General features: G+C 41.6%; 1 protein-coding gene across 24 annotated transcripts in view; it reads left to right on the top strand.

Moving 5' to 3' along the window:
* KCNMA1 (potassium calcium-activated channel subfamily M alpha 1) overlaps window positions 1-26,567 on the top strand; it is a 1,086,632-nt gene that overhangs the window by 753,046 nt on the left and 307,019 nt on the right. For all 24 annotated transcript variants that reach the window (XM_073596784.1, XM_073596787.1, XM_073596785.1 and 21 more), the window contains 2 exons: window positions 6,985-7,071; window positions 8,776-8,852. In XM_073596784.1, the coding sequence (XP_073452885.1) occupies window positions 6,985-7,071; window positions 8,776-8,852 (164 nt within the window). The remainder of the gene's footprint in view (window positions 1-6,984; window positions 7,072-8,775; window positions 8,853-26,567) is intronic.

Raw genomic sequence — 26,567 nt, 5'->3', positions numbered from 1 at the left:
TTACTTGTTTTTCATAACAGAATTTTTTTGAAATGCAGTGTGCCCCGATCCAAAGGAATTTCAGTGTTGAAGCTTGTAAGAGTAGAAAAAGTTTCATAACAATTTCTGAAGGGGCTTTTATCAGTTCGTAGCGTAGTAATTTGTTTATTAAAAAAAATGAATCACTTTTGCTTCTATAACTAGAAGTGAATATTCTGTAAAGATCAGAGAAGTGGTACATTGTACAAAAAAGAAAACAATCCTGGGCAACAGTGGGAATCTCTTGCTGCTGTTACCATTTTTATCCATAAAATCACTAATGGCAAGTTGTGTCAATGGAATTTTACCAATGTTTTTTTCATAAAACATTGATGAATGTCAGATTTTGGAATGGCTAAGTGCCAATCTCAGTTACATTTAAAAAGCTTTTTGTGTGGTAAAAAGCAGACTGTTCATGAAATATCCAAAAATTGTACATGAACTAACAATTTTCTATGCAAGAATGAACGACACCACTCCCTTAATTTCTGATTAAGTCAAATTAACAGGTACAGAAAGTGTTTTATTTACCTTCTTGCCATTAAAAGGAGTTGTACTAGTTACTAAGGGTAAGGAGTTGCAAACTTTTTCCTTCAATCATCTAGATTTATACAATTTGTTAGCATGTTTATTCAGTATACAATGTTATGTCTGTTTATGAAGCAAGACTTACAGCTGCTCTCCTGGCAAACAACTAGGCACTTCACTTTTGAATTACATATATGTGGACCATTTTCCCTACCAAATTATGTGGTATTTTTGATCAGCTAGTTTAATGTTCTAGGCAACCCTGCCAAAACAATGCATCCAGGTCCTAGACATCTTCCCAGACTACTCTACAGTTAAACTGTATAGCCTGGTGGTCCAGGAAAAACTGCAGCCTGTGATTAGACAATGAAGGAGCAAGAAACACGCCCTTGCAGTGCTCTCTTCTTGTAACCATTTTCACGGACAGCACTGTGCGAAGCTAGAGAGCCGTGATTCCCCTCTCCTAGTTTTAGTGCACTTGTGCAGATGATTACAAACAGACTGATATTAAGATAAATCCCAGTACTTATGCTAGGTCTAAGTAAAAATACATGTTATGCATTTCCTTTCACATAACATATCAAAAAACATTAAAAAAAGTCTTCTAATGGTTTCTTTGGAGCAGAATTATGCATACAGTTCTTTAGGCAGCTTGTATTACCCAGAAGGGACAGATTGGTTTAACAGTGCAGTAACATACAGCTCCACATGCCGTGTACCATTGTATTAACGTACAATGTACCACCCATACATATTGCTACCCAAACCTTCAGGCCTTTATTTTGATAATAAACCCTCAGTTGTTAAAGGACATTGAGTAGTGGATTTAATCAATTACTGAGTATTCAGCTTTTTTATCTTTGAAATCCTTGTTCCAGTTTATGCTGGTGCCATGACTGCTGCCTCAGGTTTCCTTTCAAAGGGTGGCTCCTTTGTCTTGCAGCGTCCTTCCCTTGCATGAAGAGATTAGACTTATGTCTCCTTAGGCTCCAGTCACAATTGTCCCACTTTCATGCCATTTTGGACATCAGAGTCGCAGGACAGAATGTTCCCTGTGTTTTCCAAAGATAACCATTCATATATGTGCAACTTAAAGTTGCAGCAACTTCAAAGTAGTTAATGCACTACTTTGGTCCCACTTTCGTGCAACTTGAGGGCCATAGACATCAATGTTAACCCTCAAAAGTTGCATGCAAGTTGAAGTAATCGGTGCAATAATATACAATCTAATACATCCTATATAACTATTGCACCCATGTATTAATTTGTCTAATCCCTATAGTTGCTAACCTGTACGAGTCTGATAAGCACAATGATATAACAAACACCTCTGCTTAGTAAACAAGTTACATTTATTTCCCAATAAAAATAGGAATGTACTAAAACAGCAGAATTAGGAAAACTAACATAAAGATACTACAAGAAATTGCAATATTACAAGGCCTACAATCATAACACAATACAAGATTGATACTTAGCACATCCTCCTCGGCTGGCCCTCAGGTCTTAAAGAGACTGTTTCTCTGGCAAACATTTCTTTTTAACAAACATACCTCATCCAGACCCCCCCCTTTTGCCTGCCCAACTTTGCCTTTGGACGAATCACAGTGTCTCTGGGGTGTTCCCTCAACAGGCTATCATATGGACCGTCTTGCCATAGTGGTCCTCTGGGGGGCAGTGTTGGTCCATGAATTGCCATCATCCGACCGATGTCAAATTTCACAAACACCTGGGCCCTTGATTTCCTGTATCTCACCTCATCCATCATCCCTGTCAGTTTAGCTGCCTTTGAAGCCTGTGCGGATAGCAGTTAATCAGGAAATTCCCATAGACAGATCGGAGCCAGCATTGTCATGCGCAATGGAAGCTAAACAGGCTATATTCCAACCTGGGTGGCAGCATCCTATCCTCCCGGAAGTGTGAAACTTTCAGTCTTTCAAAAACCATGGGAGTCTGGCTTCTCTTAGGCATAGTAAGGAAATATATGTACAAACTCCAGAAATATGATATTCATGTTGAATTCCAACATATGCTGCTTTGCGCCTAAAGGGCGCATACCAGCCTTCTTCAGACACGGCTCCTATTGAACAGCCATAACTGTCTTAACGTGTGTTGCTCCCCAACATGTGTTTCCTAACCAGTACCTATGGAACAGTCGTTAACTGTATTACTGTATTGCGTTTTTCAACAGGAACATCTATGGAACAGTCCATAAGGGTCTTACTGCGTGTTGCACCCCCCAACATAGGCCTCAGAACCAGCTCCTGTGGAACCGTCCATAACAGTCCTAACGTGCTGTGTTTCCCAACACGTGCCGCTTTGCTACTGGGTGACACACCAACATCATTCTTCTGTGACAGCTTCCATGTCACCACTCTGTGTCTTCTTCTCTCCGATATCTTCAGGACGGGGTGCAGTACAGGCAAGGGGTGTCCATTCACTCACCATTCACCAACACACATTCAGAGCAACCTATCAACCAGCTTTCTGATATAGAGTCTCGAGGAGGGCCTTTGGCCCATGTTATTGGCCTAAAATACACCTTTATCACACTATACCATAACATGAAATCAACCCATTACCATAATATATACATATATACCTATGATCCATCAGACTACACATCCCATTCCCAACCTCCTATACCTCCTCACTGTAGATACGGGCCGGGATTAGGCAGGTTCACTCACAATGGCCTTTCCTACCACAATTCTGGCACGTCAGTGGTATTTCCGGGTTCCGAACTGGCAGCAAAGCCTCTACCATGTACAAAGAGACCTTACCATCAATTCGTCCCTCCACTTGTATAGATAACTGCAAGATTTTCCTATACAAATGTCGAGTCCAACAACACATAACCTGAACCAATGATGAAACTGCAGCAATAATGAGTAATATTACAACGGATGTATCAAATAATTCAAAACACTGTTGGCCTTACTGGAATGTCCGAATATTACCTCCCACCAAGACCCTCCCCCATCATTTTCTAGTTGATGTACTACCTCCTTTATTACATTCTGGTCATGGTAGATGGCTATAGTAGCATTAGCTCTCTCTTGCTGCAGCATCCTCATAAGGCTCTCATCTCTATCCCAATCTGTTAACCATTCCTGTATTTTCCTTCCCATACCAAGGTTCAGGGCTCTCAGATTAACAGGGCGGTTCTGGTTGACATCCACAGACAGATTGGCAATATGCGGTACCACATAATTCTATTCCTGTGTCTGGATTTTCAGAGACACCGCCAAGGGTACACCATGCTCCTCTAGCTATTGTCAGGTTCGCAGAACATCCTAGTTCCATGACTAACGATACATTAGTATCCTTTAGGACAAAGAAACAAACTCTCCTATGTCCCAAATAATACACCTACTGGGTGCCTCCAGCTCCCGTCCTCTCTGATCACATGTGGGTAAGTTAGCCTCAGATGCAACAAAGTAGAATCCCTAGTCAGCAAGCCCATGGATATCACCGAATACACAGATTGAGTCTGCAGTTCTGTATATGGGATCAATGAGGAAGCATACCATCTCTCATAATCCAAACTGGTACAGCCCATCCAGGCATTTGACCACCACTTTGGATCAGTTTAAGCGACGTGTTTGGCAAAGTCTTACTGAGCGGTGATGCTAACTCATAAGACCTCTGTCCCTCATATGGAAACTGTACAATCAGCTCAATGCAGGTTGACACTTCCACCTGCCACTTCGTGCGCGCAAGAGCCAATGACAGATTTCTGTCCTATACCATCATTCTCTACCAACCTCTCAACATGGTTGACAAAATCTTGAACCACTTTAAGGATGCCACCAATCTCTCTGAGTAACAAAGCCCCGCTTATTCTCTGAAGCTATGGCTGCGAGTTTGTTCCTCGGGAGACCGATGTCCATTCCATGAACGACACCCATCCCAGCTCCTGTTCCCCCAATATAGTGCTGAATACATCCCTCCTCTTTCGGGTTACTCCTCAGAAGTACGCGCCCTGCATGAACCTCATTCTGTGTCCGCACATCTCTGGGAGCAAGTCACTGGTACAATGATCGCACTTGATTCAGTGTATACTCAGCACATATAGGGTAATAGGTTTTTATCAACCACTGTGAGATATTGCAGCGCCATGTGGTGAAGGCATATTGTACCCTGGTAGGCAGCGTTTGTTCCCTTTATCTAACAGAGCATGCTCCTGTGTGTATTCACTGGCATTACCTGTGCAGGGTTTCAACCTTTCCGGTGAGACATCAACCAGGCATATCCCCCCATACAAGGAAATTTTCACCCCATTGACGTGTCACCTGGCCAACCTCTAGTCTGGCCAACCAACACCTTATTATGTATAAGCGCCAGTCACCTGGCTACCTGCACCATATTACTTCTGTTACGTCAATACATGTCATACATTAAAAACCTTTTCTTCTTTCAATTCCTCCCTTCAACAAAAAAAACAGATTTTACATTTCAGGTTCTGACAGATTGGATGTGTATATTCCTTCCCCAACCTCCAACCCATCTCATATGTCTTAATAGCATGTTTGCATTCATCAGGAGACACTCTGGCAAAAATGTTTCACAAATCTTGTTGATAGGCACAGTCCTTCAGATCCAGCATTAGCCCTAAATTGTCCATAAGCAAAAACAAGTATTAAACTGAATGTTTTCGTCTGTCCCTTCTCTCCTGATGTCTATCAGAGCAAATTTGCGGTGTGGTATGGCACAAACTGCCAACCAGATGAACATCTGTCATCCATGTTCCAGAGACCACTCCAATCTCGCTCCACCAGGACTATGGAAGTGAAAAACAAGTGCAGAATCAAATTCTGCTCGCTTGCTACGTTTATTTACAATTCCTTCCTTGGAACCCATGAATGTTGTACAATGCAACAGCTGTACATTTTCACTGGTCAAAGCCAAAGTCGTATCCAAGTTGCACCCATCCAAAGTTGCACTCCAGCTTTGGAGTCGTACAAGTGTGAATGGAGACTAAAACTGTGTGCAACAATAGAAACACACAAATGGCAGGGCACTCTGCTGCTCCCTCTACCCTTCTCCAAGCTAACAGACTGACTCAGGACTGCATTGTCCACTTGCTTCTCTTTCCTGTGAAGACTGAAGTTCAATGAAGTAGCACTGAGAGGGCAGGCGCCAGCAAAATTAAAAGTTGTAAACTACAAGTGCTGGATGAGAATTAAGAAAAAATTGTTTACAGGGGAATGTTTATTTTACTGTGCTCAATGTATTAAACTATAAAAGCTGAGGGTTTATTACTACTTTAAGCTTCATAATGAATATTTGCCAGCACAATACAGACAGGGTTAAAGGAAATCTGGTCACAGCATAGTTACAGTACTTTTAGCAATCCAATATAAGTTTACTTGAAAAATCTTGTTTCATGTTGTGAGCTCTGCCTGTCTCCTGCCCCCTGCCTATCACTTTCCACGACTTCCTATGTTCCCTGCATGCTTTGCAGTTTCTCCTCTGCTGTTATCTTTCAATTTCCAAGGGCTATATATCCATTTGTACCTTGCTTGCCTGCAAGCTGTGATTTTAGTAGTGACTCCACCACATAAAACTCCTCATCTCAACACCTCTGTAGTGCAGAAGGCAGGCTCTGTGAATTCTGTGACACATCAGTGCCTACTCACAGGGCATAGTGAATACATGTCACAGAATTTTAAAAAAGTAAATGTGCGGGGGATCCTCAGATTAATAAGAGTGGGCTAGAAATGATTGAAATTCAATGTTGAAATTAACATATACATTTTATATTGAAAAGTAATAAAAAGATATTATAGAAAATAAATATATAATTTTACATTAGACCATATTCTTTAATTTATGGTAAACTTCCCAGCCCCCCTCCTGAACATTAGAGAGAAGGGGGAAAGCTTCAGTTTTGAAGTTTTCAGAAAAACTCAAGTAAAAAGGTATCAACGATATTTGTTTGAATGTATGCTATATGTAATAAATATAAAGTAGGTGTCCCAATTTGGCTGCAAAAATGTAAATGCACTGTAAATAATTCATTTGAGTTGAGCCTTTAATGAAATTAGATTACTTTTCAGTAGTTATTCATGCAGAAATCCAGATAATTTCTAGTAGCTCACAAAGTAGTCTACTTTGTACACATGTATTATAGAGAATATACAGAGTACATAAGTAACAGTCCCTGCTCACAGATAACAAACTAAGGTACCTAAAACAATCATACATACACTGTATAATAATCTGGTCATAAGCCAACACATTAAACTTTTTGGATTGTTAGGAAAGTGGAGCCCACAGAATGAAACACCAGTTCAGATTTAGCTTGGATTAATTGCACAGGCTAAGAGCTGGAGGGGGTAATGGGTATTTTTGGAAAATAGGCATTGGTAGGAAATTATTAATTTGATATTCTGTTCAGTAAAAGCTTCTTATTCTGCGTATGCTTGCCCTTAGGATTATAATTAACCCAGGAAATCATGTGAAGCTTAAAGAAGGCACTCTGGGGTTCTTCATAGCAAGTGATGCCAAGGAAGTTAAACGGTATGTCTGTGTTTGATTACTTTATTTCATTACCCGGTGAGCATAGATGCCAAGAATATAGCATGTTAATGCTATACAAACAGGTCACAGGCAGCTAGATGCTTAGAGAGAATGACTGGCTGTGAGACACCTACCCATCCTTTCTTACATCTCTGGAATGCTGGAATTTATTAAAACATTTCCATGACTCAGCTAGTAGGTAGATGTAGAACACATGCACATAAATCTCCATTCTTATTTCTCTGTAGAAAATAAGGTCACACTGTTGCATCAAGATTTTTTACATGGACTTCTAATGTTTTACAACACCTGCTATTTCCTTCTGTTTTAACGTCATACTGCTTGACCATTGGAAGAGATGGTTTTTCATGGGTTCCCTTGCTGTGCAACTATTATACAGTATATCCATTATAAAAGAGAACTTTCAAGATAACTAAATACAGTGGATTTCAGTGCACATTAGTGAGCACTGTTACACTTAGAACTAAAGCGAGATAAGATTTTTTATAGGATATTTTTTTTAATGCTCCTTGCTCTAGTGTGCTTCTACCATAGCAGCCATAAGTCTCACATGCACTCACTGGCCATTTTAATAGGTACACCTGTTCAATTGCTTGGTAACACAAATTGCTAATCAGCCAATCACATAACACGAGATGACTTGCTGAAGTTCAAAACAAGCTTCAGAATGGGGAAGAAAGGGGATTTAAGTGACATTGAACGTGGCATGGTTTGTTTGTGCCAAACGGGCTGGTCTGAGTATTTCAAAAACTGCTGATCTACTGGGATTTTCATGCACAACCATCTCTAGGGTTTACAGAGAATGAGAATGGTCCGAAATACAGAAACTATCCAGTGAGCGGCAGTTGTGTGGACAAAAATTTCTTGTTGATGTTAGAGGAGAATGGGCAGGCTGGTTCAAGATGATAGAAAGGCAACAGTAACTCAAATAACCACTTGTTACAGCCAAGGTTTGCAGAGTACCATCTCTGAACGCACAACACGTTGAACCTTGATCAGACCACACCAGGCACCAGCTAAGAACAGGAAACTGAAGCTACATTTCACACAGGCTCACCAAAATTGAACAAAAGAAGATTTTTAAACTGGTTTATTGAACATGACAATAAGTTCACTGTAGTCCAATGGCCTCCACAGTCACCATTTCTGAAGGCAAAAGGGGATCCAACCCGGTACTAGCAAGTTGTACTTAATAAAGTGTCTAGTGAGTGCATATGGTGAGTTTCTAATGATCAAGGGCAGTCATGGTGTCATTATTGTGATAAAATTGCCTCTACATTATGCAGCAATTGCTGCAGCGTTATGCTTCCAAAGATGCCAAAAACCTGATGCCTTTCGATAGATATATTTAGTAGGATTGCCGCAAATGACTTTCAAAAGTTTAACAAACTAAAATGTTATACATTAAGTTAAAATATCAGAAAAGGTCCTTTTGAAACATTAATGACAATTCCCTCAAAAAAGACCTGTAAGATAATTAAAAAAAAAAATGAACAGCCATTCTTTTTGTGAGCAACTCTTTTTCATTGTCGTTTTTGTAAGAAGGCATGGTGCCTGCTTTGCCGCAGGCAGCAGGTTTTCTGCAGGCAATGAATAAAAAGCTTTTTATGTGGTCTGTTTGCCCATGTTGTGTATATAAACATTCAACATCTAGAAACATTCTTTTTTTCTATTTGTGTACAGTGCTTTTTTCTACTGCAAGGCTTGCCATGATGATATTACAGACCCTAAGAGGATCAAGAAATGTGCATGCAAGCGACGTGAGTAATATTTTGTTTCTTTGATTTTGCTTTCCTTGTTTGCTGGGATTTTGCAACACATTTTCTTACTTGAAACCTTAGTGAGCATCCTTTGATAAATTTAACAGTTAGTAGTAAAACTATTTATAAAACCAACATTTCTTTTGGACAGAGTGGGGAATGGGTACAACCACTGTAAGGCACAACATGAAGTGGGAGGAAATCCCTCCAAATTAGGGGATATCCTGTTTCAGGATAATGTTACACTTGCAACAGGTTAGTGATCCTGTGGTTGGCAGGAACTCACAATGGCAATGACAGGATCGTTTGGAGGACACATTGAAGCACTGAAACAATTATCTGCTGGCATGTGTTGCTCCCTTGCCAGCTAGATGAGTCAGGGGTTGCTCTCTCTCGCTGGTGACTTTACATTGTGATGCATTTTTGGTAACAAGGGATTGATGCCTCTCTGCCTAATACACTGAGGGAGGATTACTTAGAAAGTAGATGGGTGCGCTCTCTGTGTTTCTTAGAGATCATTTCCCTGGAGAATTCTCGCTTGCGACAGGATCACAAGGGTGGCATTAGCCTTAGACTCACTATTCATACTATCCCCATATTAAACCTCAAGTCTGCTATGTGCCCTAGTGGTAACTGCCATTTATCCAGTGTGGAAAAACACCAGTCACCGCATGTGTGAATGAGACCTAACACAGTTGTCACTGAAACAGGTCTTCCCATGAGAAGACTTTCCCTTACCTTCTGTTTTAGTGATGATGTACAATCTTTTTTTGTCTCAGTGACAATGGTTACAGGAAAAATAAGAACACATTTCTGATGGGGGTGCAGACAGCACTATAAACCAGTAATGCATCACCCCACTTGGTCAAGCAGTGACCCAACACAAATCCAAACAGAGAAAAGACAGCACTCCAACAATGTTCCAAAATGACTGTTTACTGAAATCTTGTAAAAGTAAAAAAAGTCACAAGTATGCACACCCTCTTTATCAAGATGACAGACAGAAAAGAATGCCAGCAGTTGTGTTGGACTTATATATGCACAATATATTACTCCCTCAAATCAGAACAAGTGTGATCAACTTTCTGTTCCAAGGATCACAATGCCCAAACTAGGGTAACTTGTACACAAAAAGCTGTATTCATAATTAACCTTAATTCAAAAAACATTTTCCTTACCACGACTGCCCAGTGTTCAGGATGGAGAGCAAAAGATGCAATATGCCATGCATGTTGGGTTCCCAGTGTAGTGCCATTCGGTATGCTTTCTACAGCAAAGTGCGCACATGCAGTGCCTCAGTTCTGGTAACCCATAAGGGATCTGTAAAAATGTACACTACTTGCGCTAAATGCCTAGCAGAGTCCCCCCTTGCACTGAGGAGTGCTCAGCCGAGTCCCCCCTTGCACTGAGAAGTGCTCAGCCGAGTCCCCCCTTGCACTGAGGAGTGCTCAGTTGAGTCCCCCCTTGCACTGAGGAGTGCTCAGCCGAGTCCCCCTTGCACTGAGGAGTGCTCAGTTGAGTCCCCCCTTGCACTGAGGAGTGCTCAGCCGAGTCCCCCCCTTGCACTGAGGAGTGCTCAGCCGAGTCCCCCCTTGCACTGAGGAGTGCTCAGCCGAGTCCCCCCTTGCACTGAGGAGTGCTCACCCGAGTCCCCCCTTGCACTGAGGAGTGCTCAGCCGAGTCCCCCCTTGCACTGAGGAGTGCTCAGCCGAGTCCCCCCTTGCACTGAGGAGTGCTCAGCCGAGTCCCCCCTTGCACCGAGGAGTGCTCAGCCGAGTCCCCCCTTGCACCGAGGAGTGCTCAGCCGAGTCCCCCCTTGCACCGAGGAGTGCTCAGCCGAGTCCCCCCTTGCACCGAGGAGTGCTCAGCCGAGTCCCCCCTTGCACCGAGGAGTGCTCAGCCGAGTCCCCCCTTGCACCGAGGAGTGCTCAGCCGAGTCCCCCCTTGCACCGAGGAGTGCTCAGCCGAGTCCCCCCTTGCACCGAGGAGTGCTCAGCCGAGTCCCCCCTTGCACCGAGGAGTGCTCAGCCGAGTCCCCCCTTGCACCGAGGAGTGCTCAGCCGAGTCCCCCCTTTCACCGAGGAGTGCTCAGCCGAGTCCCCCCTTTCACCGAGGAGTGCTCAGCCGAGTCCCCCCTTGCACCGAGGAGTGCTCAGCCGAGTCCCCCCTTGCACCGAGGAGTGCTCAGCCGAGTCCCCCCTTGCACCGAGGAGTGCTCAGCCGAGTCCCCCCTTGCACCGAGGAGTGCTCAGCCGAGTCCCCCCTTGCACCGAGGAGTGCTCAGCCGAGTCCCCCCTTGCACCGAGGAGTGCTCAGCCGAGTCCCCCCTTGCACCGAGGAGTGCTCAGCCGAGTCCCCCCTTGCACCGAGGAGTGCTCAGCCGAGTCCCCCCTTGCACCGAGGAGTGCTCAGCCGAGTCCCCCCTTGCACCGAGGAGTGCTCAGCCGAGTCCCCCCCTTGCACCGAGGAGTGCTCAGCCGAGTCCCCCCTTGCACCGAGGAGTGCTCAGCCGAGTCCCCCCTTGCTTGCACCCAGGAGTACCCAGCAGAGTCCCCCCTTGCTTGCACCCAGGAGTACCTAGCAGGATAATCATGTTAGTCATTGGTTGCTAGGCTGTGGGTGGTCCTACAACCAACCAGGGCGGGGGGTAATCTGTGATGGAACTGGGGGAGGATCACGGTTAACTGGCGGTGGATGTGATAAATCCATGATAAAGCTACCCCCCCCCCCCTCCGGCTTCACAGTGTGTAGCGTAATAATCCAGAAAGCTTTGTAATGAAGCGTAATGGCATCCTTCAACAAAATGCACAGCCACCTGATTGTCTCTGGTTTTTATTGAGTGTAAAGATGAGGGCAACGAGGATAACTTTCTGGTATTTTTTTAAACTGCAGTTAAAGGGGTCTATGGTTTTTCAGACATGTCAGAGAACAGGAACACTTGAGTAAGTAGATACAAACCTATGTATTGCAATTATAATGGACAATAATGTAAAATTTGAACAATAAATTAGGCACCACAGATGTTACAATTGCAACCTCTGTGGCATTCATTCCTACCTGAAATTGTAATCTGTGTTTTACAGTATTTTTTTCCCAGGTTTGCTCATGAGGAAAACCCTTATATTTTACCTTGGCGGAATTTATGATTTCTTGGCCATTTTTCAGAGAATATAAATAATAAAACAGAAACTTTTCTTTCACTCATGGTTAGTGTTTGGCTGAAGCCATTTATCATCAATCAACTGTGTTTACTCTTTTTAAATCATAATGGCAACAGAAACTACCCAAATGACCCTGATCAAAAGTTTACATACCCTGGTGATTTTGGCCAGATAACATGCAGACAAGTTGACACAAAGAGGTTTGAATGGCTATTGAAGGTAACCATCCCCACCTGTGATCTGTTTGCTTGTAATTGGTGTGTGTGTATAAAAGGTCAGTGAGTTTATGGACTCCTGAGAGACCCTTGCATCTTTCATCCAGTGCTGCACAGACGTTTCTGGATTCTGAGTCATGGGGAAAGCAAAACAATTGTCAAAGGATCTGCAGGAAAGGTAGTTGAACTGTATAAAACAGGAAAGGGATATAAAAAGATATCCAAGGAATTGAGAACGCCAATCATAAGTGTTTAAACTCTAATAAAGATGTGGAAAAGGAGGGGTTCTGTTGAAACCAAACCACTGTCAGGTAGACCAACTAAAAAAGCCACAACTGCCAGGAAAATTGTTCGGGATGCAAAGAAAAACCCACAAATAACTTCAGGTGATATACAGGACTCTCTGAAAACATGTTGTGTGGCTGTTTCAAGATGCACAATAAGGAGGCACTTGAAGAAAGATGGGCTGCATGGTCGAGTCGCCAGAAGAAAGTCATTACTACGCAAATGCCACAAAGTATCCCGCTTACAATACGCCAAACAGCACAAAGACAAGCCTCAAACCTTCTGGCACAAAGTCATTTGGAGTGATGAGACCCAAAATTGAGCTTTTTGGCCACAACCCTAAATGCTACATTTGGAGAGGAGTCAACAAGGCCTATGATGAAAGGTACACCATTCCTACTGTGAAACAGAGGTGGATCGCTGTAATTTGGGGATGTGTGAGCTCTACAAAGGCACGGTAAATTTGGTCAAAATTGATGGCAAGATAAATGGAGGATGTTATCAAAAAATACTTGAGGAACAATTGCATTCATCGGCCAGGAAGCTGCGCATGGGACATACTTGGACATTCCAACATGACAATGATCCAAAACACAAGGCCAAGTCGACCTGTCATTGGCTACAGCAGAATAAATTGAAGGTTCTGGAGTGGCCATCTCAGTCTCCTGACCTCGATATCATTGAGCCACTCTGGGGAGATCTTAAACCTGCAGTTCATGCAAGACAGCCCAAGAATTTCCAGGAACTGGAGGCTTTTTGCCAAGAGAAATGGGCAGCTTTACCATCTGAGAAGATAAAGAGCCTCATCCACAAATACCACAAAAGACTTTAAGCTGTCATTGATGTCAAAGGGGGCAATACACAATATTAAGAACTGGGGTATGTAAACTTTTGATCAGGGTCATTTGGGTAGTTTCCGTGGCCATTATGATTTAAAAAGAGTAAACACAGTTGACTGATAATAAATTGCTTCAGACAAACACTAAACATGAGTGAAAGAAAAGTTTTTGTGCTATCATTCATTATCTCTGAAAAATAGCTAAGAAATCATAAATTCTGCCAGGGTATGTAAACTTATGAGCACAACTGTATGTAGGGGTGGCTTTCTGATCACAACACAAATCTCTATCTTCCATCAAGATTTTATACATTCTTCAACAAAAATGCTACATTTGGACAATTGGAACACCTCTTACAATGCTTTATCTAGATTAGGTTATTACATTTGTCATGAGCTTTCACAGGTGTATTGGCCAAAATATAAGGAGGGAATAAACCCTCTTAAAAAAAATCCAAAATCAATGCAATTCGTACATTTCATTAGGCTTGGAGTATACAGTGCCTTGAAAAAGTATTCACACCCCTTGAAACTTTCCACATTTTGTCATGTTACAACCAAAAATGTAAATGTATTTTATTGGGATTTTATGTGATAGACCAACACAAAGTGGCACGTAATTGTGAAGTGGAAGGAAAATGATAAATGGTTTTCAATTTTTTTTTTACAAATAAATATGTGAAAAGTGTTTGCATTTGTATTCAGCCCCCCTGAGTCAATACTTTGTAGAATCACATTTTGCTGCAATTACAGCTGCAAGTCTTTTTGGGTGAGTGTCTCCCAGCTTTGCACATCTAGAGAGTGACATTTTTGCCCATTCTTCTTCGCAAAATAGCTCAAGCTCTGTCAGATTGGATGGGGAGCGTCTTTGAACAACAATTTTCAAGTCTTGCCACAGATTCTCAATTGGATTTAGGTCTGGACTTTGACTGGGCCATTCTAACACGTGGATATGCTTTGATCTAAACCATTCTATTGTAGCTCTGGCTGTATGTTTAGGGTTGTTGTCCTGCTGGAAAGTGAACCTCTGCCCCAGTCTCAAGTCTTTTGCAGACTCTAATGCCGCGTACACACGGGCGGACTTTTCGCTGGACTAGGTCCGGTGGCCTTTTCAACGGACTTTCCGACGGACTTTCGAATTAACGGACTTGCCTACACACGATCAACCAAAGTCCGACTGATTCGTACGTGATGACGTACGACCGGACTAAAATAAAGAAGTTCACAGCCAGTAGCCAGTAACTACCCTAGCGTCGGTTTTTGTCTGTCGTACTAGCATACAGACGAGCGGACTTTTCGGCCAGACTTGAGTCCGTCGGAAAGATTTGAAACATGTTTCATTTCTAGGTCCGTCGAACTTTTGGGGAAAAAAAGTCAGCTGGAGCCCACACGCGATCGAATTATCCGACGGGGTCCGGTCCGCCGGACCAAGTCTGCCGTAAAGTCTGCTCGTGTGTATGCAGCATAACAGGTTTTCTTCTAAGATTGCCCTGTATTTGGCTCCATCCATCTTCCCATCAACTCTGACCAGCTTCCCTGTCCCTGCTGAAGAAAAGCATCCCCACAACATAATGCTGTCACCGCCGTGTTTCACAGTGGGAATGGTGTGTTCAGGGTGATGTGCAGTGTTAGTTTTCCACCACACATTTTTCTTTTACCCCAAAAAGTTCACACTGACCAGAGCACCTTCTTCCACTTGTTTGCTGTGTCCCCCACATGGCTTCTCGCAAACTGCAAACGGGACTGTTTATGGCTCTATTTCAACAGTGGCTTTATTCTTTCCACTCTTCCATAAATGCCAAATTTGTGAAGTGCATGACTAATAGTTGTCATGTGGACAGATTCTCCCACATGAGCTATGGATCCCTGCAGCTCCTCCAGAGTTACCATGGGGCTTTTTGGCTGCTTCTCTGATTTAATGCTCTCCTTGCCTGGCCTGTCAGTTTAGGTGGATGTCCATGTCTTGGTAGGTTTGCAGTTGTGCCATACTCTTTCTATTTTTGGATGATGGATTGAATAGTGCCCCGTGAGATGATCAAAGCTTGGGATATTTTTTGTAACCTAACCCTGCTTTAAACTTCTCCACAACTTTATCCCTGACCTGTCTGGTGTTTTCCTTGGCCTTCATTATGCTGTTTGTTCACTAAGGTGCCCTAACAAACCTTAGAGGGCTTCATAGAACAGCTGTATTTATACTGAGATCAAATTACACACAGGTGGATTCTATTTACTAATTAGGTGACTTCTGAAGGCAATTGGTTCCACTAGATTTTAGTTAGGGGTATCAGAGTAAAGAGGGCTAAATACAAATGCACGCCATACTTTTCACATATTTATTTGTAAAAAATTTGGAAAACCATTTATCATTTTCCTTCCACTTCACAATTATGTGCTACTTTGTGTTGGTCTATCACATAAAATCCCAATAAAATATATTTACGTTTTGGTTGTAACATGACAAAATGTGGTATGAATACTTTTTCAAGGCACTGTACCACAAAGATACACATTAATTGGGAGGTGGGTAAATTATTTTGTAAGTGTTTAGGATGTACACTGGGGAATTGGAGGATTATGTTCCTATCTGTTGGTTTTGAATAGAAATGTGTAGAAACCTTACCATCCCCCCAATGGCCTTGGTCATATTGAGAAAGTACACAGAACTTTCAGGGAAGACTAGATTGAATTCTATATTAGGCTAGGTTCACACTATTGCAGGTGCTGGAGTGCATGTCAATTGCATGAGTTCCTGTACCTGCAGCCAAAATGTGCTCTCTGGTGCCCTCTAGTGTTTAGAATTGCATCCAGACTTTGCACACTTTTACCCATTCTATATGGGATAGGGAACCTGGAATTGAGGCTTTGCACACATACAAAAGTGACTTTTGGTGCACATAGAATGTAAACCGAATAGCGTTGATTACAGGGCGGACCCCACATGCAGGGCATGTTGCATCTTCCGCTCTACATCGTGAGCAATGGGCAGTTGTGGTAAGTAACATGTTTGTTGGGTTAATTATTAATACAGCTTTCTTAAATATACATGTTACAAGTACCATGGCCCTGATTTGTGCTTTGTGACCCTTGGAACAGACAGGTTGGCTGACCGCACTTGCTTCTGATTTAAGTGATTAATATACAGTATTGTGTGTATATAGTCTTATTGTGTGTATATAGTCGATATTTGTCTCTGCCTGTCCCCTTTGCAAAGATGGTATGCTTGCTCTTAAAACCTTGCTGTTTTCTTTTTTTTTTTGGTTAAATGGGACAGTTAAACTGTTAATCTTAAACATATTTGTGTAGTGCTGACTTTTCTGCCTCTAACAGGGCTCTTAACCCTTCCATTCTGTATATAAAACTTGGTCTTTGAGTAGATTTTTTGGCATGTGCTTGCCTATAAACACAATGGTATTCAGTATAAGTTGCACATTGACATTGGGCCACCAAGTAAATTTTCTGTACAGTATTGGCTACTGGTATAGTAACCTTATCTAGATTAAATATCCCCCCTTAATGCTCAAGTGTAGGCCCAGACATTTCACTGTCACAAGCATCAGGATCAAAGTGGACTTATATATTCTTTAAGTGAATATTTTACAATGTATATTTTACTAATGGTATCCTGACAGCGGGTATTTCAAGTTGTCTGCACGTTTCATTTCAACAGCATTTTTGTACAACTCAAAAACTGAAATTTGGGTGCATGCTGTATGTAAATCTCATCTTCTACCTGAAGTCAAGAACATTGACCTGCTCTCCCTACGATTAAAAGTATTTCTGTCTTTCGTTGCTGCCTATAAAGTGGCATGGACTTTGAACAGTAAGATGCAGGGGTCTTGTCTTTGAAGGATTTACATATAACATACTCCTGAGATTGGGTATCAAAGAGCAATGAAGATGTGTGGAATACTGTAACTCAATAGAACCAGTCAGGTTTCAGTGTACTGTAGTCATCTCAGTTAAGAGTTGACTTCTGAGTTGCTGTTGTTGGTTACTACACTTTGCACATCTTCATTGGTCTTTGCCCTGTCCTATATTTGGTGAAATAGTCATATTAGGACACTAGAGAATAAACTTGTAAAATGTGTATGGAATTAAAGATCAGTGGGCATGGGAATTATATTCTCTCACTGTGTTCACATATGATGCCTTTTATTTAAAAGATACAATTTTAATTTCCAAAATCTTTTTCTTGTACTGTATGACAGTACTGTTTGGAAAAATGTAATGGGGTTTCAGTTAATGAAGCCTAAACAGAATGTTAATAAAAAAAATGCAGATGACGTAACTTTGTCTGTGATGTATGCACAGCATAGGTCCTATGCTTTGAGAGTTTTTACGGGTAAAAGTCCTAGTTAAGTCTTAGTTTATTGTAAACATCATTTTGAATATGTTGTATTTAAAAAGGTAAAAAGGTAATTTTATCTAAAGACTTAGATTAATGCATTGTTTTATATTAATGAAACTGCTACTACCCGAATAAAGATATGTAGAAGCATATTTAAAAATGTTTAGTTATCAATTTTTTTTTTAGCGTTGGAATTCAGTAATTTTAAAAGTATTGTTACATATGACACTTTGTCAAGTGAATCTCACAATAGTGATAGCCGCTTAGCAGAAAGAAATAGAAATGGTAGGGAAACAAGTTGCGTGCTGGAATGCCAGCCCTCCTAATGTGTTATCTTCAAGACCATGAAAAAAATAAATAAAAAATCTTTGTCACCTTTTCTTAAATAACAGGGATATTGTAATAGCATAGTTACAAATTACACCTGAGTTATAACAAACAAAGAGAAATCTTGCGAGCCACAATAATCCAATGCTCAATGTGCATAAAACGTGAGAATCAAAAAAAATAAGTAATTTTATATAAAAAAATATATATATATCTAGCAGCAAACGCAGTTCACGTATTCATACTCGTGCAAGATGTGTAGATAAAGGATATTTGCGCTGCGCTTGATAATATAATATAAAGATGATGTCAAAAAGATCACTAATAAGTAAACATCAAATACAGTAAATAAAACTTTCTACATGAAAACTTCCTATGTGCAATGTGCATACAATCTTCTACATTGTATATGCATACCAAACAATTTAAAGTGCAATGTGCATGTATAATTATACCAAAAAGAGTTAATTCAGTGATGAACTAAACAACATGCAATATCTCGCATATAGTGCAGCATGCAAGAAAAAATATCAAATAGCATAAAAGTGCCCAGTGCGTCTTAAACACAGTCGATGTAATCTGTGTTTAATGATATCCTTATTGTAGTGTCCATAAAATGTCCAAATTAAATGTGCATTTGTATCCAACAAAATCCAAATCATCCAGTGCGGTGAATTAGAATGCTGCAAACAACCGTGATGTGTCCTGGTAACCCCCCAAAGTGATTGCGCTCACCTCAGAGCGTGTGACACAGTGGCTAACTATGTCAAATCACGCTTTGTAGCCACCCCTTGGGCTCTGCATGGTATGCTAGATGCGATCTCCACTTTACTCTGGGTTAAAAGGCTCCATAGACATCTGTTTAGATGATATTAGATTGGTCCTCAATAGCAGTGACAAGGTGGTGAATCCATAGTCCTTTGCAGGGGTCCACAGGTGTGCAGGATGCGAATCTCTGTATTCCTAGTCCTGGTGACATGCACAGGATGTTATCCACTCAAAACCAGCATGGGGCCGCCTGGCCATTTACTTCCAGTTTTCGGTTGTTTGTGGATTTCCAGTTTGCGGAGATAGGATGAGGGCTAAGGAGTGATGAAAAGCCCAAGTTGGCTATCAGCAGAGGGCATGCGTCGGTACACACACCAACATGTTTCACCCACGTCACAAGTGTGTCATGGATGCACATTGCACTTTAAATTGTTTGGTATGCATATACAATGTAGAAGATTGTATGCACATTGCACATAGGAAGTTTTCATGTAGAAAGTTTTATTTACTGTATTTGATGTTTACTTATTAGTGATCTTTTTGACATCATCTTTATATTACACCTGAGTTATGATAGTTCTGGGGATACCTCAGTAAGATCAATGTGTGCGTTAAAGCACAACTGTTCTTTGCCCATGCAGAACAAAGCAACAGGTATATCTTAATGCCCCCCGCTAGAGCACATACGTTTTCTTTTGCTCTTCTGCTTTTCTGTTCAGCCAATAGGAGGGAAGAGAAATTTCTGGTATTTCCAGGTATAGAGGAGCATGTGACTCATTTCTCTTCCTTCCATATGACTGTGCTTGCTCAAATGGCCAGCACTGTCAAATGGGGATGGGGAGAGAGTCCTGAGTCCCAAGGTACTTGCACATGATATTCTGTATATGGTATATTACCGGTGGCCACATGGAGCAATGTCTAAGTAAGTATGTTTTTTTTGTCATCTACTGAGTGGCACAGGAATTTTAGAAGTAATTAAACAGTTAGGTCATACTGTTGTCTACAGGTACGGGTAGGGATACTGGCAAACAAAAACGCCTCCAACCCTCATACTTCATTTTTATTAGCTCACGAACTAGGAGCTTAAACGTCTTTTCCTCAGCTCTAGTGAGAAAAAAATCTAACTGTATTTTTGCTAGCTATATTATTATATTTTTATTTATTTTTTTCCAGACAAGATATTCTATACGCCATGGATATTTTTTCCTTGGTGTCTTTTATCACACAGCAGCTAGGCTAGATCAACAATTGCTTTGCAATTATTATAGGGTTATTAAAGGGTCTTTCTCATTGGACTCTTCTATAGCTCTGCCAGGTGGAGATAAAACACTTCATACCATTTGTGCACAATTATTGGCGCAATCTGCTCACAGGGGGTCTACGCACACTCCAGTGCCATCCATGACACAGTCTTATTCTGACCCAAATGGGCCTCAATCTCTGTGTATGCCTGAGGAGACTGCTGTATTTGAGCAGATTTCATATGGCTCAAATATACAATAACTTGTTTCCAACCTGATTGATGCAATATGATCTATCCTGCATTTAGACAATCAGCTTGCTGTTTCAGGCCTAGGGTCTTTTAGAGCTCTTCTTACGCCTGCAAAGATCTTCCCTGTATATGCAGTATGTAACACATTCCTCCACAAGGACTGGAAACAACCTTTGAAATCATCATGACCCCCTCTCCCCGACAACGTAAAGGAGCTTTTTCCCTTTGAAATGGAATTTATTGCTGAGGTATCAGCCCACTGTAGACACTCCAGTAATTTGCCTTATCAAACATAGCATTAAACAGGCTGATGATGTTTTGAACTATAGGGATTTCATTGACAGACAGTTGGGCTCCCTACTTGGGTCTCAGTTTGAGTTAACTGAAGTGACTCTCCATCACCTTTTGGCAGTAATTTTTGTGGACTGTCGCTATGGATTTAATGCCTTAACGTGGACCCTTCCAAGACTAGGACAAACCCTTATGTTCTAGAGCTTTTTAACAAATCACTGGTGCCCTCTGCTTCAGCTGTAATGAACTCTTACAAGCACTCAAGCTTGTGTCTCGCATGGAGGCGATTTCTGCCCATATGTGTAAGGCACATTTGCTATGTGCCTGGGAGGATACACCCACATAACAACTGATTTACTTGCCCTTTAAGGGAACGCATCTTTTTGGACCTACCCTTGATACGATCTTTTCCAGTGCTATTGATGTTTGAAATGTGCACCTGCCTCAACACAGCACATCTTTGGCTGGGATGGAAGAACCCAACCATCATCTACTACTGCAGTAATGCCTCTTAGGTGACCAGTGTCTACCTCCCATTTAAACACTTGTCCACTGGACACTTTCACCCCGTTCCTGACCAGGCCAATTTTCAGCTATTTGAGCTGTCACATTTTGAATGAAAACTGTGCGGTCATGCAACACTGTACCCAAACAACATTTTAATAATTTTTTCCACACAAATAGAGCTTTCTTTTGGTGGTATTTGATCACCGCTGGGGTTTTATTTTGTAAATAAACAAATAAACCCCGAAAATTTGGAAAATAAACAAAAAACTTTTTCATAGTTTGCAAAATTTTGCAAACAGGCAATTTTTCTCTTTCACTGATGTGCGCTGATGAGGCGGCGCTGATAGGCTGCACTGATGATGCAGCACTGATGGGCACTGATAGACTGCACTGATGAGGCGGCACTGGTGGTCAATGATGAGGCTGCACTGATAGGTGGCACTGGAAGGCGACACTGATGCGCACTGGAAGACGACACTGATGCGCACTGGAAGGCGACACTGATGGGCACTGGTAGGCGGCACTGATGGGCACTGGTAGGCGGCACTGATGGGCACTGGTAGGCGGCACTGATGGGCACTGGTAGGCGGCACTGATGGGCACTGGTAGGCGGCACTGATGGGCACTGGTAGGCGGCACTGATAGGTGATATTGTTGAGGAGATGCTGGTGGGCACAGATTGGCAGCAGTGGTGAGCACTGATTGGCAGCAGTAGTGGGAACTAATTGGCAGCAGTGGTGGACACAGAGTGGCAGAAGCCGATTATTGGCTCTTTTCTCCTCTCCTCCACACACTAACAGCAAGAGAAGGAGCGGTGAAGAAAGTCAGTAACCATCTTCTGTTGACATCAAGATCAGCTGTTACTGGACACAACTGATCACTTTTTAAAGACCTGGTGATTGGCTCTTTACCTCAATCTGTGTTCAGCAGCGTCCGGAGCATACTGCGAATGCGTGATCACGGGAGGCCGTCATTTGGCTATAGCGAGGTGGGAAAGTAGTAAAGCCAGAAGCCCTCCGTCTCATCTGTTCAGCTTTCTGCATGCAAATGGGGATGTGTTTGTTCATCCTGCTGGTTTCCTTGGTACTTTATATTCTCACAGTTTGAATGTTCAGACTTTACACTGTAGCTTCCACTCTAGACCCCTGAATCGGGTAACTCTTTCAGCTTTCCTTCTTCACAGTTGTTTGGTTTCTCCTCATACTCTGGTATCTGATTTCTACATTGTTAGGAACCTATCCTTGGGAATTGGATCCCACTCACACTCCTCCCGGCAGAGGAGTCATTTTCCATCCAAAGTCAGTCTTTTTTTGGCCTCTGTCTCTATATATGGACTCTGAAATTTGCACAAGGCACCAAACTGGTCTCTTCGGGCCAAGCAGTCCTGGATGCTATTCACTGGTCCAATCCTTGAGTGTGATTTTTTTTTTTTAGAATAGACCTTTTTTAATTCATCTGGGATCCTTGTTAGTCAGTCTTTTGATATGACCTTTACTGGACCTCTTTTGCTACAAAATCTTTACTTCTGGGAACAATTTGAGTTCCTCCCTGAAAAAGACAGATTGACTTACTCCTTACCTAGACAGTGCTTAGTGTCAAGATATTGTCTTTGGAATACCCTCTTCTGATGATCCCCACTTTTGTACAGGAGGGGTTCTGCACAGGAATGCCCCTTCTTTCTTTCTTCCAAGGAAGAATCCATTGCTGGAAGGTCCTGTGCTCCCCTGGAGGGTCGGCAAGCAGTATGCCTTTTTACCCAGTCACATTTTCTCCTAAATGGGATAGAGTAGGTCCTGGGGCCTATGCGGGACCTGATTACTGGAAGAGAGAATATTTCTTCAGGTGATTTGTGATAGTACTAGTATTCCTACTCCTCGCTTCTTGGTAGAGGATTCTGTGCTTTACAAGGGTAGGTTTGCTAAATCCAAGAATGATATATTTCATTCTGGTTAGGCAGGTTGCAGTGTAGCTACTACCCCCCTAAAACACCTATGGGTTATGGTTGAAAGGTCTTATCCTTCTGATTCTGATGTTCTTCTATGCCAGTAACATTGCAGTTATCCTCATCCCTGCCTAACCATTTGTGTAGGTGATGTTGATCACCCCACCTTTCCTTAAGGAGATTTCAAGGTTAGTAACCTTCATTTTTTTCCAGTTAAAGGGTTGACATTCCCTTCTCTGCATTTGGAATTTAGGCCATGAAGGTTCTTATATCTGTGAATGTCTTTTTAAGATTAGTTATCTAGTCAGGTAACATCTTGTCTTATCATGGACCTCCCTCTCCCTTAAATCAAGGGTTAGGAGTATTCAGCTTAAGCCTCTGACTGTTTACTGGTTGGTCTTTTCTGTGGATATACTCTCTGTCCAAGCTTCTTTCCCTGAAGTAGGGTTAGGTATGTTAGTGTATAAAAGCGTATTCCATTTATTCTGACCATGTTTCATGTTACCCCCATTGTTCCCCGAATCTTCACACTAACCTGAATGGTGGAATGCTTCTCCCTACAGCCAATCACCCATCGGCAATGATCTGTGAATAGGAGAACTAAAGTCCCATCAGCCACTGCAGCAGAGGGGCTGTTAGATTTTCATTGACACAAAGTGAGATGACATCTTCACACTTGTAGACCACTTTCTACTTCCTCTAGTCCCATAATTATGGGTCTGTACCACTGTACAGACCTGAGGCTGGGGAAAATAATGCAGGAGCCTGTGCATTGCACGTAAAAGTAATGTGGGTGCATTTATTTAATTGTATTAAATAATGTGGTTTGTGCCTTTTAATCCTGTCCTGCAATTGTTGTTATTCAGGTGTTGATTCCTTCAGATATCTCCACATATGTTGGATCTCTTAGTGGCTTTTGCCCACCACTCAGTTGGACTGCTTCCAGCTTTCCTGACTGTTTAACGTTTTCTACAATTTCCGTGTCCCTCGATGGATGATAAAGAAAATAGGATTTTTATTTACAATCTTTGTTTAAGTCCATTAAAGGACATGGGCCCCCCCTCTCTCTGTTATTGGCTCTTGTACTGTTTGTGTACAAAACTGAATCATGAAAGCTAGGGGGTGGTTATATGGGGGTTGACTAAATGTTGTTTGCCAGTGTTCAATCCTGCAACCTCTGAGTAAAAAAGGCCTCGAGGTCCCTCTATAATATATGAACTTATGCAAACAAGGGCGGAGGAGTCACAGGTATTTAACTATAATGTCAATACAAAAGAAAAATAATTGAAAAAATAATTTTTATTCTATATTTATATTTTTCCTTTGTATTGATGTTACAGTTTCCAAGCCTGTAGGCAGTATAACCTTTTAATAATTTCCATAATTACTGTGTCCCTCAAAAAATACAGCAAGTACACAAATCTTATATTACTAAAGAAGCTAGTCTTAAACATGTTGCTTTGCTGTGCAGGGGCAGAGCACAGATTCAGTTAAGGGTCGGTTCACACTGGGGCGACTTGGGATCCGACTTGTACGCCCTCAAGTCGCCCCAAGTCGCCCCAAGTCGCTTTGTATTTAGATTAACATGGTAGGCAATGGGAGCGTCTTAATTGACACTACTGAAGTCGCTCCGACTTCAGAAAAGGTTCCTGTACTACTTCTATCCGACTTGTAGGCGACTTGTACCCATTCAACTCAATGTAAGTCGCCTGCAAGTCGGATCTCTCTGTAAAGTCAAGCGACTTTGCAGAGAAAACCCCTCCCTCCCCCCCTCCCTCCCAGAGAGGTGATTGGCCACAGACAAAGTCGCCTGTCATGGAGGCGACTTCAAGTCGCCTCGTAATTTGCCGAAGTCGCGCTGAAGTCGCGCTAAAGTCGCGCTGAAGCCGCGTTGAAGTCGCGGTACAAAGTCGCGCTAAAGTCGTGTTGCCCATGTGTGAACCGACCCTTAGGGCCTAACGTCCTCACAATATTTTCTATCTATATTAGAAAAAGGTTGACCCTCTCAGGTTTTTATTGCCATCTCTGTCCACACTAGGAAAATGTACCCTCACTTTCTACCTTAGTGATACATCCTAACACAGTTTGATGGTTAAATTAAAGTATATCTAAAGCCATAATTTCACTTTTTCATCTTATATCAAGTACAAAAATATTAAAACACCTCTTAGGGCTTTTTTTGACATGTGTGTCATATTGAGGAGATTTCCTTTTATTTCCTGTCCTGTAGACATAACTGGAAGTTAGGGAAAATCTTTGCAACATTCTCTCTTAGACAGTCATCACCAAAACAAGTGTCCAGTGACAGTGGTTACCAGGACAAATAGAGATCTCTAACAGGAACACAGACAGTTATACAAACCTGACAGTGTTTCCAATCCCTCGCCAATCTAAAAAAAAACAAAACAAAAATAAAACGTTTTGGCTGTAAAAACACTGCAATTACATTTTTATTCAGTGCACAATGTATTTCTAGAGAAATATATAGCTCGGATGAAATGCATAATAGTTTTTAATTCAACAGAAGGTAGTAGTTTGGAGAATCTGTATCTCCAACTAATTTAAAGCTACATGGGAGAATTCTTTCAGTTCTAATTAATTACTTTTTTTTCTCCTTTCCTTCATATGTCCCTCCTTTTTTTCACTTTCTTTGCTGCACTTGGGTAAATCTCTTATTAGTTATGTATTGTGAGTACATGCTGAATTTCTTTATTGTGTTTACCAGTTCTCTGCTGCGGGGGTCAGTTAGTCCCTTCCATTAGCAGAAACAGGTCTCTGTGTTTTTATCACCAAGGTCCTGTGCATGCACCTTCATATTTATTTCAATGTGTAGTGTAAGTGAAAGTGTGTGCAAAAATACAGCAGTTTAATCATTTTTGTTTAAAAATACAAAATCCTATTTTGACAAAAAGTTTATTGCAAATAGTTAAATTTATACATTACTTCAGCTGTTGTCCAGTTTGAAAAAAATACATGCCAATGACTGGTGTTATATCATAGTTATTCCATTCTACATGTTTATCATCTAAGCTGCAAAAGCCATGAACATGAAAATAATTTGTTACCTGGCAGTTTGCTTGTGCTTCTCAGACTACAGCCCCTCTGCTACACTGATAGATATACAGTAACTGCTTATGGGCAATTATTGCTGCAGATGATTTGACTGCCAACAAGTAGTCAATCTCTAAATGATAAAGACAACAAATTGCCATTATAGACTTACACCATGTATTTTTGTGAAATTGGACCCAATGAGACATTGTGGTCAAAATGATGTCATAAATGAAAGTTGTAGTATACATGCAGTATATAAGGTTTGTTATTATGTAATGTTTCTATTACTGGTCCCTGTTTCCTTGCAACTGCACCACTGTTAGCATTGTTGAGAACAAGAGGAGAATAGTAGAGGCACTGGGACTTTCATTAAGTATTTTCTTTTGTTAATAAAATAACTAAAAGCCTAACCCAAAGCAGTCATATTATAGGGCCTTTAAATTCTGTCAAATAAAAACACTAGAAACTGAATATAGGAACCTGTAAA

The sequence above is a fragment of the Aquarana catesbeiana genome, linkage group LG08, assembly GCF_042186555.1.
Source record: "Aquarana catesbeiana isolate 2022-GZ linkage group LG08, ASM4218655v1, whole genome shotgun sequence".
In the NCBI taxonomy this organism is placed as follows: domain Eukaryota; kingdom Metazoa; phylum Chordata; class Amphibia; order Anura; family Ranidae; genus Aquarana; species Aquarana catesbeiana.
This window is presented reverse-complemented; position numbering and strand designations above follow the sequence as displayed.